The 17454-nt window shown below is 54.7% G+C and overlaps 1 protein-coding gene across 1 annotated transcript; it reads left to right on the forward strand.

Annotated features, from left to right (window-relative positions):
• The first annotated feature begins 1464 nt into the window (after positions 1 to 1464).
• Positions 1465 to 16952, forward strand: MIS18BP1 (MIS18 binding protein 1). The gene is made up of 17 exons (XM_054286698.1): positions 1465 to 1848; positions 1960 to 2143; positions 3388 to 3513; positions 3805 to 4316; positions 5105 to 5181; positions 5734 to 5864; positions 7856 to 7946; positions 8168 to 8331; positions 8993 to 9156; positions 9572 to 9677; positions 10359 to 11184; positions 11962 to 12128; positions 14070 to 14218; positions 14719 to 14867; positions 15779 to 15863; positions 16434 to 16476; positions 16616 to 16952. Exons 1-17 carry the CDS (start codon positions 1465 to 1467, stop codon positions 16711 to 16713), a joined length of 3456 nt encoding a protein of 1151 aa, XP_054142673.1. The 3' UTR covers positions 16714 to 16952.
• Positions 16953 to 17454: the final 502 nt, after the last annotated feature.

Raw genomic sequence — 17454 nt, forward strand, 5'->3', positions numbered from 1 at the left:
CACACACCCATTTGTTCCTGGAAAGAAGGAATCTCTCCTCGCTTGACTTCCTGTGGATTCTTTTGTTCCTGAAAGGAAGCACAATAATGGCTTCTGCAAGTAGCTGGGGCAAAACAAATTTTCTTTGCTTTGATCGTTTAGGCAAAAGCTGAGTAGGTAAGGAGATAAGAAACTATGGGAGCACTAAGATATCATTAAATATAAAGAGTAAATTAGGGATTGGATGGTGTTTTTTAGGCTTTTTAAGGACAAATGAAGCCATGCCACCTGTATGAAGTCAGCGCATCAGAGACCACAGACATTTAATGTATGTTACAGTTAATGATGTATGTTACATTTAATGATGTAACACCTAAACACAGCTTGTTATCCCTGCTGTAACTTTTCCATGGTCTCCTTCCCCATCCCACCCACAGATCTGCCAGCCCCATTCTTCCCTGGGAGGCTCCAGCAGGAAGCCAAGGCCAATGACAAATGGCAGGAGAGGAAATCAGAGATCCCCTTCTGTGTTTTCATGAAGGGATCCTTATGAAATAGGTGGCACTCAGCTGCCTCTGATCCCAGCACTGCATGCCTGGGGGCTCATTCTCCTCAGCTCCCTGCCTGCTTTATTAACTGCCCTGCTAATTAGCACATGCACCTCCTGTAATGAACCACAAACCTTTCATTACTGTAACAAGCTCCGCAGTAGCAAACGGGACCCCAGAATGACACCTTGTTTTTTAACACAGCTGTTTATTATTAACATGCACACACTGAAGCAATTTCTTACCCCGAGCTGAGTTTCTCCCCCACCTGCTGGGAATAATTTAGGATCAGACACACCTGATCCCACTGCTTGTTAGCAGGGAGAGCCAGGCACTGGGTGCACCTGGGATTATGATTTAGCCTCTATTTTTTTATGCATTACTCAAGTAACTTCTTCTGTGGTCCACTTGAACTACGAACCCCTAATATAGAATCTTCCAGCCGGGACACACCAGAGCGTGCCAGGCCTCCAGAGCGCTAATTAAATCTACTATTTATCAACTAATAGCGTGCACCGATGGGTTTTTTGACAACCCTGCACGCTCACTGGGGCCCAGACGCCGCTCCGGCCCCTCGCACCTCCCGTTGTTCACCCTGGAGCCCGCCCGGCCGCGCTCGGAGCTGGGGCCGCCGGCCTGGGGCCGCTCTGTCCCTCCGGCGGCTCGGCCGGCTCCCGCACGCCGAAAAGGCTCCAGCCAACGCAAGCCACGCCCCAGGCCCCTCCCGGAGCTTTTTGTGAGATGCAGCCTCGCCTCACCCCTCTCGGGCCCGCCTCAGCCCCGCCCCGGCCTCGCCTCAGCCCGCCCCGGCCCCGCTCCGCGTCAGCGCTAACGGCCGCAGAGCCCGCCCACGGGCGGACCGAACCACCGTGCGGAGGAGAGGGGGAGCTCAGGCACAGCCCGGGCCTACTGCCGCCTGCCTCAACGCCGTCCGGCAATGGCTTTATTTCCTAACACCCCCCGCACCCGCGCGAGATGGTCTCGGCCCGCGGTTGCGCTCCGTTCTGCCAATCGGCGGGCGCGGCGGCTGCGCTCGAATCTGCGCGCGAAGCGCCGTGAGGGCAGCGGGGCCGGCCCGGGAGCGCGGCCGGAGCGGCGGGGCCGATCAGCAGCCATGAGGGGACTGCGATTCACCCGGCAGCGCCACGAGCGAGTCTGCGACATCATCGCCACCCCCAGCCGCCGCTCCGCCTGGGGAGAGCCGCCGCTCCGCTCGGTGTCCCTCAACAGCATCCCCGCCGGGACGCTCACCCCGCTGAAGCAGCTCCTGCCGGGCCAGGGCAGCGGCACGGCCGCGGACGGCCGCGCGTCGGGCCCGCAGGTAGCGGGGACAGAGCGCCGGGCTGGCCCCGAGTGCCGGCCCGGCCCCGGCCCCGGCCCCGAGTGCCGGCCCGGCCCCGGCCCCGAGTGCGGAACCGGCCCCGGCCCCGAGCGGCCGCCGAAGCGCCGCGCTCCGGAGCCGCCCGGGCAGGAGTCGCCGGCCAAGATCTTCCAGCAGATGAAGACGCGGGCGGAGCAGCGGCGCAGGATCGCCCCCGATGTGATCCTGAGCCCCGCGGCCCGGCAGCACTGGCCCGACACGGCCCGGGGGGCGGGCAGCGCTCAGCCGGGACCAGGTGAGTTCCAGGAGCCCTCGGTGACTCCGTGAGAACGGTGTGTTTGCCTTCAGAACGCCTGGAATAAACAGCACAAAGGTGTAAACCTGAGTTTAGTTCCTAGAACTTGCAGGCGTCTTGTGCAGCAGTAAGTGGCATCCCTGATTTTCACATTCTCCTAAACCTTTTAATTCATTGCACCAGTCCGCAATCCCAAATGGCAGGAATTATTAATAGTTTTCCCAGACGGTTTTTATTATTTTGGAGTACACTAGAGTCATCTTTTGAAAGGAAAGAGCTCTCAGTGCTGCTGCCCATTGCCTCAATCCTTTCTCCTTGGAAGGCCCATGGAGAGACAAAGCCCCTTGACACCAACACCCATCACACCCGAGCCTGGGCACACTTGGGAAGCAATGATTGTTCCACAGCTTCTGCAGGAGAGCTGTCTCAGGTGTGAACGTTTTCCCTCTGTGTCCCGTTCATGGCTCTTTCAGGATCTGGGAAAAGCAGCCAGAGCCCCTTGGGGGGTGTAAAAACCACTGGCACCAGCGCTGGCTGCACCCCAGGTGCTGAGATTAAAAAAAATTGGGTGGTGAGGGGTTTTTAGTGCTGAAATGTGTCTGTAGCAGTGCTGATGTCTCTTCCCTGCTCTGTACCATAGAGGACTCCCTCCCTTTTGGTTTCCTCCTCCTCTCCCTCACTCTGGCACTAATTGTCCCCTCTGCTGTGTTCATGAGTGGGCTTGACCCGTGCAACACCTTCAGAACCACCTTGTAACTAAAAATACCAAACCAAATTGCTGTAACTGTTCCTGCCAGTTTGTGCAGGGAAGGGAAGGGTTTGAAATCCCACTGGGGCATTCTCCTGGGCTCTCCCTGCTGGCTTTTATCTTTAATATGTTTATCCCTGCCATGGTGAGATCCAGGGCAGGTTTGCAGCTGGCACCAAGCTGGGTGTGACCCTTTGTTACAGTGAGGGTGGGTGGGCCCTGGCACAGCTGTGGCTGCCCCTGGATCCCTGGCAGTGCCCAAGGCCAGGTTGGACACTGGGGCTGGAGCCTGGGACTGTGGGAGGTGTTCCTGCCATGGCAGGGCTGGCATGGGATGGGATGGATTCCCATCTAAACCTTTCTGGGATTCTGTGGGGTTTTTTTTAATAAACAGCATATTAAAAAATCATATTTCTCCCCCCCACCCCCATGAAAATGTTTTTCTTCCCCCAATGGAAAGAGGGGTTTGGGGTTTGTTTGTGTGGTTATTTTCCAGAGCCAGTTTTGTCTCACACTCCCGGGATGGAGCCCCTGGAAGTGCCCCCAGCAGAGCCTCCCGTGCTGGAAACCCCCCAGAAGTTCTTCCTGCGGGTCAAGTGGCAGCAGCAGCAGCAGCACCAAGGTACTGGGGCCGCTCTGGGGAGCACAAACCCCTCCAGACAGAGAACCTTGGCCTTGCTGGGCCTGGGAAACCTCTGAGGCCATCCAGTCCCCCCAGCACTGTCCCCTGTCCCCAAGTGCCACATCCACAGGGCTTTGAATCCCTCCCGGCATGGGCCCCCCACCCCCTGGGCAGCCTGTTCCCATGCCTAAATATCCCTAATTTCTTTGTTATTCCTTTATCTAAGCATGTTCTCATGCTTAAATATCCCTAATTTCTTTGTTTTTCCTTTTTTTCCCTTTAAATGAGCAGCTACACCACCTTCAAGCCAAAGGCAGCAGAATGTTCCTCCTTGCAGAGGTGCAGAAGGTCCCTCAGTGCAGGCTGCTTGTGCTGAGCAGGCAGGGAATGGGCCTGCAAGGGAGCTGGACTCTGACAAGGATGATGTGGATGTTTTCCTGGTGGAATCTGTCGAGGTGGATGCTGATGGAGAAATGTCTCAAAGGACAGCGGCTTCTCCTCTGCAAGTGAAATCCTCCCCTTGGGAAAATGGGGATCAGGCGAAAGGAAGGTGGAGAAATGCAGAAGCAAATTGCACAGAGTTTGTTGAAGAGAGGAGAGAGCTGCAGCCCAGCAAAAAACCAGCTGCTCCAGCAGGGGAAAAGGCACCAGAGACTAATCCTGCAAACCCCTCGCAGCCCTTGTGTAGCATCTTGCTCTCCTCTCCAGTCCACATTCCAAGGAAGCAGAAGCGGGCAGAAGACCCCAAGGTCCCTTTGGATAAAGCTCCTGCTGACCAGCCTGCTGGCAAAGCACACAAAGAGGTGGGAGAAAATAATCCTTGAGGGCAAATGAGCAATTCCTCTGGGCTGATAGCTCAAAGTTAATCTTTTTCTTGTCAAAAGCCAGGAACGCTGAGAGGAGGGTAAACTGTTACTCCTTTAGATTTTAGCGGTATATTTCCCTAGGCAAAGGGTTCCTTTTTTCCATACTCCAAGATGACAGATGTTCAGGGTTTGGGGTTTGTTGTGTAGAAGCACTTTTGGCTTAGTGTGTACAAGCCATGGTGTGATCATGGCCCCTGCCAGCTGCTGGCTGCCTGCTCAGCTCCAGGGAGGAGAGACCTCCCCCAGCTGGGCACGAATCCATCCAGAATGTGCCCTGCTGATGGACAGGGGAAGGACTTGGCTTTCCTGTGGATCACCCAGGCTCCTGTTCAGTTTAGCTGGAGCAAATCTTTTCCTAGGAGAGCAGTGTGCAGCCTGCAGCATCCCTCCCTTTCTGAGGACATCCTGGCAAAGTCCTTGGGGTTCCCTGGGAGCCTGGCACAAGCACTCCTGCCCAAGGCTTCCCTTCTTCCCTGGGGAATCCCCTGGGATTGCAGGGGACTTGTTCTGTTCTCCCTCACCGAGGCCAAGAGTGTTGGATGTTTTTCCTGAATTAAACCAAGTCACCTTCAGGATTGAGCTGAGGATCAGCTATCCTGTAATATTCCAGATTTGTAGTTTAGGAGATGTTGAAAGAGTTATTTTTGTTATTGGATCTGATCACTGAGGAGTGCTGGCTAATAAATACTTTTAAATTATTTGTGTTCTTTTTTTTTCTGGGAAAGAAAAACATCTGCCTGAGCAGCTGGAGGATTAAAGTGCTGGCTGGAAACACGGCAATCTGTGTGGAAGGGAAAAGGAAGTAAGAACCAGTTTTTTATTTTACTGTAAAGTGAACCATGGACACCAAACATGAGGTAATGGTGCAGAGCTTAGACTGCTTTATCAGGGAAGACACAATTCCTTTGTGTGGGCAGGAGAGGGAGAGCACCCAGGGAGCTGCTGGGGAGCTCATTTCAGAGTCCTGTGCTGAGATAACCAGAAAGGTTCAGAGAAATCAATCAAATATCAAATAGCTCTGGACAGTTTGGGTTGGGAGGGACCTCAAAGCCCGTCCAGCCCCACCCTGCCGTGGCAGGGACACCTCCCACTGTCCCAGGCTGCTCCGAGCCCCATCCAGGCTGGGCTGCTGTCCCACGAGTGACACCTGCAGCAGTGACACGTTCAGTTTGTCCCCTGCCCCAGGTCAGAGCTGTGTCAGTTCCAGGCTGAGAGAGGAAACCTGAGCCCAGAGCACATCCTGCAGCACCTGAATCCCTCAGAAAACAGGGATCCCCACCCCTGCGGGGAGTGCCAGCATCCCAGACTGGAACCCTTTAGTCCTTGCTGGAGTGATCCTGTCGTCTCTTGGCAGGGACATGAGGCAGCAGCTGTGGCACAGCAGCGCCGTCGCCGAGCGCGTCACTCACAACCAGGTGCAGACCTGCTCGGGAGCCGTGTACCTGCTGCAGGGCAAGATTGACTCGGCTGCCATGAGGAGGGAAGGTGAGCTGCTGCTTCTGAGTGCCTTACAAATGGCAAACTGTTCCAGCTTGGTTTGGAGCATGTGGGTTTGTAAGGAAATGGGGTTTTCATGCAGGTGCAAATACAGGATTTGTGCTCTGTGTGCTCCTCTGGCACACTGGCTGGGAACGAGCTGCTTGTCTGTGACTGTTCACGGGGGTCTCAGGATGAGGGAAGAGACATAGATCTGACTCCATGTTTCAGAAGGCTGATTTATTATTTTATGACATATACTACATTAAAACTATACTAAAAAAATGGAAGAAATTATTTCATCAGAAGGCCAGCTAAGCTAAGAATAGAAAGGAATGTTAACAAAGGCTTGTGGCTCAGACAGAGAGCCAAGCCAGCTGACTGTGATTGGCCATTAAGTAGAAACAACCCCATGAGACCAATCCCAGATGCACCTGTTGCATTCCACAGCAGCAGATAACCATTGTTTACATTTTGTTCCTGAGGCCTCCCAGCTTCTCAGGAGGAACAATCCTAAGGAAAGGATTTTCATGAAAAGATGTCTGTGACAGTTGTGAGTGCTCTTAGGCAGCTCTGAGGACACAGAGGTACCCTGTGGCATGGGTGGAATGAATAGTTGGAGTCATGGGATATCCTGAGCTGGAAGGGACCCCCAAGATCATCATCCCAACCCCCTGTCCCTGCCCAGACCCCCAGCAACCCCACCCTGGGCATCCCTGGCAGCGCTGTCCAACCCCCTGCAGCTCTGGCAGCCTCGGGCTGTGCCCATTGCCTGGGCAGTGCCAGCACCCTCTGGGCAAGAACCTTTCCTGATCTCCAGCCTGAGCCCACCCCATTTCCAGCCCCAGCCATTCCCTCAGCATTACTGCCCCTAACACAGGTGTGCCCCAGGTGTGTTGCACCATTTTTTACCCAGCACACCTTCACTGTTGGCTCTTTCAGGCCCAAGGAAGTGTCTGTGACTTGTCTGCGACTCACTTGCAGCACTGGGGTCCCTGCTGATAAATACCTGCTCTGGCTGCTCTCTGACTTGAAGATTTTATTGCTTTCTTTGCTAAGAACTTATATTTATTTCTAATTTAGTAGTCTGAGAAGGAAAAGTAGCAGCAGAAGGCTTGTGAGCAGAGTGGCTCTAGTGCTGCAGAGGTTTCCTAGGGCTAAGAGTGACTGACTGGAGTGTGCTGGGTGGGATTGTGTGGGTCAGTTCCTCTGCTCTTTGGGTTTAACAGGCTCTGAGGGTCCTTGTGTCCCCTGAGAGATGCCAGCCCTGCTCTCTGGGGCCCTTGTGTCCCCTGAGAGATGCCAGCCCTGCTCTCTGGGGCCCTTGTGTCCCCTGAGAGATGCCAGCCCTGCTCTCTGGGGCCCTTGTGTCCCCTGAGAGATGCCAGCCCTGCTCTCTGGGCTCCTTGTGTCCCCTGAGAGATGCCAGCCCTGCTCTCTGGGGCCCTTGTGTCCCCTGAGTGGTGCCAGCCCTGCTCTCTGGGGCCCCTGTGTCCCCTGAGAGATGCCAGCCCTGCTCTCTGGGGCCCTTGTGTCCCCTGAGTGGTGCCAGCCCTGCTCTCTGGGCTCCTTGTGTCCCCTGAGTGGTGCCAGCCCTGCTCTCTGGGCTCCTTGTGTCCCCTGAGGGGTGCCAGCCCTGCTCTCTGGGGCCCTTGTGTCCCCTGAGGGGTGCCAGCCCTGCTCTCTGGGCTCCTTGTGTCCCCTGAGTGGTGCCAGCCCTGCTCTCTGGGCTCCTTGTGTCCCCTGAGGGGTGCCAGCCCTGCTCTCTGGGCTCCTTGTGTCCCCTGAGGGGTGCCAGCCCTGCTCTCTGGGGCCCTTGTGTCCCCTGAGAGATGCCAGCCCTGCTCTCTGGGGCCCTTGTGTCCCCTGAGTGGTGCCAGCCCTGCTCTCTGGGGCCCTTGTGTCCCCTGAGGGGTGCCAGCCCTGCTCTCTGGGGCCCTTGTGTCCCCTGAGCGGTGCCAGCCCTGCTGAGCTGCTTTCCTGTCCCCTGTGCTCCCCAGGGTTCCCCTACCGCTTCATCAAGAAATTCACGTTTGGCTTCTCCAGAAGGTGGAAGGAGTACGTGGAGGAGTTCCTGGAGGAAAGGAGGAGGTAAGTTCTCTGGGGATTCTCTATCCCTGCAGTGTTCTAAGTGTTCATTGAGAGTTTTATTTTTGAGGGTGTTACACCAGAGGGGTGTGAAGTGTTTTAGATGTGGGCAGGAAGCCACTCTGCTGTGCTGGCCCACCAGGGCTTCAATGTTCCCTGTTTGTTTGTTAAAGAACAGCTCCCTCAGTGGCTGCTGTTTCTTGTCTCAAACTCCAAACCCTCAGGAAAGAACGAGCTCAAGAGAGTGGTGGGGAGGAGAATGAGGAGGATGACTCTGTGGCAGAAACTGATGTGTTGGAACCTGCAGGAGGCTCAGTGAGCAAAGCCAGGAAACCTGCACTGAGGAACTCCACCTATGAGGTGTCACCAGAGAACCATGAGAACATCTGTGAGTATTTACCAACCCTTTCCTTTGGAAAAGACACCTGGGGGTGGCTGGAGTGGGCTGTGGAAGGTTCCTTGTGCTGCTGTGTTTGCAGGAATTGGCTGTGGAGCTGTAAAAGCCCCCTGGCTTGGCTCAGCCTTCGAGTGCAGTCCCTGCCTTGCCACAGGCACTGACAGCTCTGGGGTTTAACTCAGATTTAACTTTTAGCTTTTTCTGGGGTCTTTGTCCAATGGGCCTTTCCCTAACCCCACTGTGCTGTTTGTTACTGCTGCAATCAGGTTTTCTTGCTAGCATTGCAAGAGCTTTTATGCTTTTCTCTCATCACTCCCAGTCATTTTTCACTCTCATTTGTCTCAGTGAGCAGCTGTTCCATGTGACAACTTTTCTTTATCGTTCTCCCTTCTCAAACAACTTTCACAGTATTTATAACCTTCTAAACAAAGTAAAAATAAAAAGTTCACCACAGTAAAGTTTATAATTTCTGAAGCTTCTTACTTCAGTCCTGTCATTTCTATCACAATGCTTTGAAAAGAACAACTTTGGGTACATTTTACATTTCCCTTGTAGTCCAGTTTAAACACAACATTGTTCCTCTGCTAAACTGAATTTTCCATGCAATATTTGAGAATAAACTCTTCTTTCTTTGGGCATTTTTCCCTTGCAGTTGTTACACCAAGTCACAGCTCCAGGAATGACCCCAGCATGGTCTACACCCGCAGCGGGCGCCTCGTCAAACCCCCCCTGAACTACTGGTGTGGCCAGAGGGAGTTTGTGGATCAGGGGCTCAATGTCACCATACAAAATGGATGGGTGGATTATCTGAACCTGGTAAGAGCCTCTTAAGTGTGACCTAAATAGAATTATTAAACTTGGCCAGGTGGGGAACAGAACAGGGGCAGCTCTTAGACACGCCCGAAGGGAAAGGAAACATGATCAAAATATTGGAAAACACACAAAAAATAGTCTTATGTCCATATTATCAGGTAATTGTGGTCTCTAAATCTGACATAGTGGGGAATTCTTTCTGGAGAAAAAACTGGGGGTGTTTTGAAAGATGATTGCATCAGACAGGAATTTGGTGAGGTCTCAGCTCAAATCCTGGGGTCAGTTCTGGGCCTTTCACTGCAAGAGAGACTCTGAGGGTTTGGAGCATTTCCAGGGAAGGGAACAGAGCTGGGAAAGGGGCTCAGCCTGGAGAAAAGGAGATGAAATTAATTTTAGAGTCAATTGTTTTATTTTGAAGACCTCTAGTAGTGAAAAACCCAAAAGAAAGACCAGGTTCATCTCCAAGAATAAACAAAAGGAAGACATGAAGACAACAGAGGAAGTGCCAAAAAGCCAAAGTAAAGGTAAAAACTAATTTTTTTTTTCTATTTTCAAGTTATTGATGGAATCAGTGGACTTGTGAGTGGATGCTGGAGAAGTAGGGTTGGGTCTGTTAATGAAAAGAAATTATTCAAATATTTTCATGATCAACTGCTTTTTCTCTGAAGAATCAGCAGAGTAGCATTCATGTGGAGTTTCACAGCTCCAAACAAGAACTATGTGTGTAAATCACTTTGTTAATTACATAATGGGGACACAGGGATTTCATTCTGGAAAGTGAAATGAAGGGATTTGGACTTTTTGGAGTTCACCAATCCAGTGACCTGGAGGCCTGGCTTTGCTTTTTAACGTGGATGGAAAAAATGAAACGTTGGCAAAAAAAATCTATTAACAGATTTTTTTAATAAAAATTGGTTTTAGTAGAATCTGGGTGGTGATAGAAGCCTGAGAAGAATGTGAATATAAAGCAGAAGTTTCTCTCTTAAGCAGCTGCAATGTTTCCTGCAGAAAAGCTCTCTGGAGCAGAGCAGAGCTTTGGGGATGTGCCTGCTCAGTCAGTAGAGTTTCGGAGAGCCCTTGAGAGCAGCTCTGAGTTTGTAGTTTGGCAGGTAAAGCTCTGGAGGGGGTGCAGATGCCTGTGCTGCCGGCACAGCAGGACCCAGCCTGCAGCCCCGAGGGCTCTGCCTCCCTCCCCTCTCTTGCAGGGAAAGGCAGCGAGAGAGGAGCCGCTCCCCGAGGGGAGCCCGGGCCTGCCAGCAGCAGGAAGGGCAGGCAGCTCCTGTCGGATGAGGAGGGGGATGATCCTGGAGTCGGGGGCACAAAAACCAAACCGTCCCAGCTCCCTGCCAGGGGGGCTCCCTCAAAGCCCAAGGAGCTGGACAAACACAGCGGCAGAGCCCCGGGGGCAGCGCAGAGAGCAGCAGCATCTGCAGGGCTGAGCATGTACGAGCAGGGCTACAGGAACTCCCTCAGGTCAGCCAAGGAGAGGATTCTCCTCACCCAGCAGCCCTCAGAGGATGAGGAGGAGCAGTCCAGTGAGGACACCCCGCTGCTGATCAGGAGGAAGAAGAAGTCTATATTAAAACCGGAGTCTCGAAAGCAGAATCCTTGCCCCGGCTCCAGAGGCTCCTGGGACGATGCAAACAAGGCCTGTGGCCAAAGGACAGCAAAGCCCTCCCGGCACGTGCCGGTGAGGCTGAGTGGGCCCTGGTCCAGCGAGGAGTCTGAGCCCCCTTCTGAAGGGAGAACATCCTCTGAGTCCAGTGCCTCCCTCCCGCCTGCCCGGGCCAGGAGGGCACGGGGCAGTGCCAACCCTGCCAGGTACAGGCTCCGTTCCGACACCGAGCCCGAGGAGACGCACGGCGAGGGCACCGGCGCCAGAGCACCCCCCGTAAAAACAAACCACGGAGGCCCCAGCGCTGCCAGGCCTGCAGCAGCAAAGCCCAGAGACACGAGGGGGCAGAGATCTCTGGAGCTCTTTGCAAGGACGGGTGATGGCTGGTCTGAGAAGGAATTACAGAAGCTTCACAAGTAAGGGCTCATTCTGTGCTCAGAGGAAAAGTTTCCCTTAGGCATCAGCAGGGGTTGGATGGTCTGGATTGGGGGGTTTCAGATTCATGATTTCCCAGGTTTCCTTTGTGTTCAAATTTCCTATTAGAAATATTTCCATTCAATTCCCTTTTTTTTACTCCCTAATAATAATTAGAATTATTATTCCCTATTACTTTTCTACACAAGTGAAGCATCAGTATAATATGGTGAGGGCCACAGGTGAGAGGAGCAGGTTCCCTCCCCAGACTGCAGTAACAGGTTAAACATGATGTGGTTTGTGAGCAGGTTAACTGCAAGGGTGTTTAATTAATCCATCATCCAATTGCTTAAGCCACTGGGCAATATTTCATAGACACTGAGTGTAACATGGCCAGGTTTGGGTTTAGCTCTTTTTAGATGAGCAGTAGCTCAGGTCTGAGGGGACCTGCACAAGTGAGCAGGAAATTTATCTTGTGGCACATCTGTCAGTTGAAGGTGTTTAAATAAATTTGCCTGTTCTGAATAAAAGACACCACAGGATCACAGAATGGTTTGGGTTGGAGGGACCTTAAATCCCACCCAGTGCCACCCCTGCCACGGCAGGGACACCTCCCACTGTGCCAGGGTGCTCCAACCTGGCCTTGGGCACTGCCAGGGATCCAGGGGGGGCAACAAGAGGCCAGGGCCAGCTTGCCTCAGTGCATGGCCTGGGTGGTTCCCAGGCAGGTCCCAGGGCTGTGCCCCACGGGTGACACCGTGTCCCTGCTGTCCCCCCAGGGCCATTGCGGCGTTCCCCAAGCACAGGAGCGGCTTCTGGCAGGAGGTGGCCATGGCCGTGGGGTCCCGCTCGGCCCAGGAGTGCCAGGGGAAGTACCTGGAGCAGCAGGGGAGAGCCAGCAAACAGCAGCCCAGGAAAGCCACAGTGGGAAAAGCTGAGAGGAAAGGTACCAGCACCTTCTGTCTGCCTGTTGGGTGGGGGGTAAATGATCTCATTCAGACACTGAGGGCTGGAGCGTGCCCAGGGAAGGGAACAGAGCTGGGCAGGGGCTGGAGAATCCCTGAGGCGCTGGGCAGGGGCTGCAGAATCCCTGAGGAGCTGGGCAGGGGCTGCAGAATCCCTGAGGGAGCTGGGCAGGGGCTGCAGAATCCCTGAGGGAGCTGGGCAGGGGCTGCAGAATCCCTGAGGGAGCTGGGCAGGGGCTGCAGAATCCCTGAGGAGCTGGGCAGGGGCTGCAGAATCCCTGAGGAGCTGGGCAGGGGCTGCAGAATCCCTGAGGAGCTGGGCAGGGGCTGCAGAATCCCTGAGGGAGCTGGGCAGGGGCTGCAGAATCCCTGAGGAGCTGGGCAGGGGCTGCAGAATCCCTGAGGAGCTGGGCAGGGGCTGCAGAATCCCTGAGGAGCTGGGCAGGGGCTCAGCCTGGAGCAAAGGAGGCTCAGGGGCCCTTGTGGCTCTGCACAGCTCCTGCCAGGAGGGCACAGCCGGGGTGTCGGGCTCTGCTCCAGGGAACAGGGACAGGAGCAGAGGGAACGGCCTCAGGCTGGGCCGGGGCAGCTCAGGGTGGGCACAGCAGGAATTTCCCCATGGAAAGGGGGCTCAGGCCTTGGCACTGCCCAGGGAGGGTTGCAGTGCCCATCCCTGAGGGATTTCAAAGCCCTGTGCATGTGGCACTTGGGGCCATGGGGCAGTGCTGAGGAAGGGTTGGACTGGATGGGCTGGGAGGGCTTTTCCAGCCTCACCAATTCTGCTCCCATGGGATAAATCCACAAGAGCACATCAGGATATGGCAGTGAGCCAGGTCACCTTTTGCTGTGGAGGTTGGAGAGTGTCATGAATGACTGAGGTGACAAGCGGAGAAAGGAAAGAACCTTCCTCTTGTAGAGTTTTCCAGTTGTTGGCATGAGGGGAAGACTCTCTGGCCTTCACCCCTCAGGGGAAGAGCTCTTGACATCCTGAGAGGCTCCTGGAGGCCCAGCAGGTCACAAGCTCCTTGCAGAGCTCTGTCCGGGTGGGGTTTGGGTCCCTGGATGCCCAAGGGCAGTCTGATCCCATTCTCTGGTATTACAGCGACCTGAGGAGGTCGCTGGGGGGAGAGAGAAGGACGAGAATCTTGTTTCTTGGTCAGAAGGCTGAATTTATTGATATATGCTATATAATACATTATTACTATACTAATAGGAATAAAGAGAGAAGTTGCAGAGGCTGCTAAGCTAAGCTAAGAATAGAAAAGAATCTAAAAACAAGAGAATTCTCTGTCCTTGTGTTCCAGAGAGCTTGCCCTGTGATTGGCCCTTAATTGTACACATGGAACACGAACCAATCACAGGTGCATCCTATTGCATTTCACAGCAGCTGATAACAATTGTTTACATTCTCTTTCTGGGGCCCCAGCTTCCCAGAAGATGAACAAATCTGAAAGAGGATTTCTGTGAAAAAATGTCTGCGACGCTCTGGTGTTTGCCATCCCCACACTGCAGCTTCACTTGGGGCTGGCTTGGATTAAGGTTTGCCGTGGACACAGGGTGAGCTGAGCATTCCTGAGCTTCAGTGCAAGTGTCCCTGAGCAGCAGAGCTCTGAGCCTCGCTGCCTCCTGGCACGGGGACCCTGCTGTGGGTTTGCTCTCTGCAAGGCACATGTGAGCTCCCTTCTGTCACAGTCACAATGAACCCTGTGTGTGACCCTGCAGTGGCTCCGGGGGGCTCTGCAGTGACCCTCCCCTGGAGATGGAGTGGGGAAACTGCTTTGGAAAGCAGAAACTGTGTGAGAACTCAAAGGGATCCTAAAGAAGCTGTGAGAGATTTCACCAGAGGATGGACTGGGCTGTGGCACTGCCTGTGGCAGTGAATTTTAACCCCATGGCTGCTGTCTGAGACAATTGCTGGTCAGATCCTGCAGATAAGAAGCAGCCAGTGATCACTGCCAAGGTGGGCACCCTCAAACGGAAGCAGCAGATGAGGGAGTTCCTGGAGCACCTGCCCAAGGACAACCACGACGACGTCTTCAGTGCAACTCCCCTCCAGAAGAGGAGGGTCCAGGTAAGCCTGGGACAGCGGCCCCTGTGGGACTGCTCTCCTGCTGGGTGTGCCAGGGGGCTGCTCCAGTTCCACCAGTACAATCCTGGGGGTCAGTGGGAAGGGGCTTCTTTCCTTCACGTGCTGTAGCAGCCCTTGGCTGGTGGCACTGAGAAGGTTGGACAGGCTGGGAGGAGCCTCCATGGTGACAGCACCACCTGAGCAATCGTCCTTCTGAGCAGTCCTGGGCAGCCTGGAGCTTGGGATTGCAACCAGAAATGACTTTTTGAGGGTGTGGTAGCACCAAAAGCCCTGGGCCAAGTGCTGGGCAGGATCTGGAGGGGCACTCACACCAAGGTGGAGGTGCAGGGTCGTGTCCAGCTCTGGGCACGGGGCTGGGGCTGTGCCTCAGCAGGGACAGGGGACTCAGATCCAGGGCAGGGGGGAATGGAGGGAGTGCCGAGAGGGGGGAAAGGCACTCCAGGCTCAGGTGACTGACTGACAGCTCTGAGGTGGCCCTACAGCTGCCAGCACTGCGAGGGAGCCGGGACGGGGACAGCGAGCATTTCGCCCTCTCGGAGCTCCCGCTCAGCCCCTCCTCAGGCCTCTTTCCCCCTGTGAAAACCCCACAGTGTGAGCACATCAGCCCGGGAATGCTGGTCCCCATCAACAGGTAGGAGCTCTTGCAGCAGCTCTCTGAGCCTTGGCATTGCCCAGGATCCCTTTTTGTCTCTAAGAAAGGTGGCTTTGGAGCTGGGACAGCAGCTCCCTTCCACCTCTCCTGCTGCCTTGCTTAGCCTGGGAAAAGCTGTTCCTGCAGCCTGTGTGCTGCTGGAGCTGCTCAGCTCCCTGTGGGCAGCTGCTGCTCCCAGCCCTGGGAATGGCCCTGGCTTGGCCTTCAGCCTCAGCAGAGCCTTCAGTCCTGCCCTGTTCAGCCAGGCCTTCAGGCTCTGCTCAGATAACCAGAACCATCTGGGAGCCTGGAGCCGGTGGGGCTGTCACACGGGCTGGGCCTGGGAAGGGGATGGGGCTGGGGGTGATCCCTGCACTGGCATGTGCAGGGGAAGGGGATGGGGCTCAGTGTGATCCCTGCACTGGGATGAGGCTCAGTGTGATCCCTGCACTGGGATGGGGATGGGGCTGGGTGTGATCCCTGCACGGGGATGGGGATGAGGCTCAGTGTGATCCCTGCACTGGGATGGGGATGGGGCTCAGTGTGATCCCTGCACTGGGATGAGGCTCAGTGTGATCCCTGCACTGGGATGGGGATGGGGCTCAGTGTGATCCCTGCACTGGGATGGGGATGGGGCTGGGTGTGATCCCTGCACTGGGATGGGGATGGGGCTCAGTGTGATCCCTGCACTGGGATGGGGATGGGGCTCAGTGTGATCCCTGCACTGGGATGGGGATGGGGCTCAGTGTGATCCCTGCACTGGGATGTGCAGCCCGTGGCCCAGCCCTGCTCGTTCCCTGTGGGAGCTGGGGCTCTGGGGCTCCCTGGCTGCCTGCAGAGGGCTCCAGGGCAGGGTCCCAGCCCTGCTGAGCCCTGCTGAGCCCTGCTGAGCCCTGCTCCCTTGTGCCCAGGAGTGACTACGACCGGCACGTGTTCCGCATGCAGAAGAACACCCGGGGCAGCAGAGGCACCTGGGACAAGGTCAAGAAGAAGTCGGTAATGCTGCTTTCCTTGGCTCTGCCACCGCCACCTGAGCCAGGCACAGCTTGGCCACAGGAGACACAATCCTGGGGTCACAGCCCCCTGTGTGCTCTGGATGGAAAATGGGAACCTCCCTGGGTTTGGTATCTGCTGCTGTGGGAGAGAAGTTCCTTTGTGAGGAGGGAGCTCTTCATTGTCAGGATTAACTCCATTGCTTTTAGTCAGGATTTGGAATTGCTTTGGAATTCCATGGTCTTTAGGTTCTTGTTAAATTCCTCTGAACAGTGGAAAAAGGAACAATAGGCATAGGATATCCCGAGGTACAATAAGGGCTCCACAGGGATCACCCAGCCCAACTCCTAACTGTGACCATAAGTCAGCCTTGTATCCCTGAATTTAGGTAGCAGTTCTTCCCCTCTCCCAGGCTCTGCAGCTCCTTTGGCTTTTCCATAAAACCCTGTGGTCCTGGAAGCAGCTTGTGCATGTGGTTCAGGGGAAGCAGCTGTGGAAATTCTGGGAAATGGGGACCCTGAGCTGGTGCCAGCCCTCGCTGAGCCGCTTCCCTTCCTTCCCTCCCTCCCTCAGGCCGGAGCCGTGCACGAGACCCCGGCGTCCTGCAGAACCAAGAGTGAGTATTCCTGGCTCCTCCTGCTCCTCATTGCCAGCTCCTTCCCTTCCTTCTCCATCACCGTGAGCTGTGTCCCATCAGCCTTTTGCTGCCCCATTTCCCTTGGGACACCCCCTGATGATCCCTGTTTTCATTGCAGGAGTGACCCCGGCCCCAGTGGTGGGGAAGCTCTTCACGGCTGAGACTCCAAACTTGTCCTGCTCCAGTGAGGAGCAGGATTCCTACTTTTCCATGTGATGGACTCTGTGGATGTTTTCTTCAGCACCTCCTACTTTTCTATCCGATGGGCTTCATGGATGTCTTGTTCAGCACTTGCTGTTCAGAGCACGGGGGTTCTGCTGCCCCTCTGGGAAGGAATACTGGAATGATTTCAGTTTGGAAAAGCTGTCCTGCTATGGTTTTATGTGTTTTAACTCCATTCCCACCCTGCTGCCAATGCTTGGCTTTTCCATGTGTACAAAGTGGCATTTCCTTGTCCAGGCTTCTCCTGGGAAGGAGAAATGTACATAGATACCAATGACTGCCAAGTTTTAATCATTTTAAGCTAAAATATCTTCTGGGATATGCCTGTATAATAAATTTAGCAGCACTCCAGAAGGAACTGAAATTACTTTTTAATTTACTCTAGGGACAGCTTGAATTTTTACATTTCCTTAATGTAATAAAGAGAAGCTTTTTTTACTCAGAGATTACTCCTAGTTGTGGGGCAGCAGAATCCAGGAGCTGTCCAGCTTGGAATGGTGCCTGCAAGGCTTCATCCTCTTGGTTTGGAATCACGGAGTGCTTTGGGTGGGAACCTTTAAACCCCCCCATTCCCACCCCTGCCATGGCAGGGACACCTCCCACTGTCCCAGGGTGCCCCAATGTCCAGCCTGGCCTTGGGCACTGCCAGGGATCCAGGGGCAGCCACAGCTGCTCTGGCAATTCCAGCCCAGCCAGCAATTCCCAATTCCCAATCTCCCATCCATCCCTGCCCTC

This window comes from Melozone crissalis, unplaced genomic scaffold (genome assembly GCF_028551555.1).
Source record: "Melozone crissalis strain CALT ecotype California unplaced genomic scaffold, PUWL_Pcris_2 ptg000056l_1, whole genome shotgun sequence".
NCBI lineage: Eukaryota > Metazoa > Chordata > Aves > Passeriformes > Passerellidae > Melozone > Melozone crissalis.

Excerpts from the sequence above, each read along its gene's own strand:
- MIS18BP1 (XM_054286698.1), top strand. The coding sequence starts at position 1,465 with ATGGCTTTATTTCCTAACACCCCCCGCACCCGCGCGAGATGGTCTCGG. Across the intron at positions 7,947-8,167 it reads TTCCTGGAGGAAAGGAGGAG|GAAAGAACGAGCTCAAGAGA; the intron begins GTAAGTTCTCTG and ends CCAAACCCTCAG. Across the intron at positions 14,868-15,778 it reads ATGCTGGTCCCCATCAACAG|GAGTGACTACGACCGGCACG; the intron begins GTAGGAGCTCTT and ends CCTTGTGCCCAG.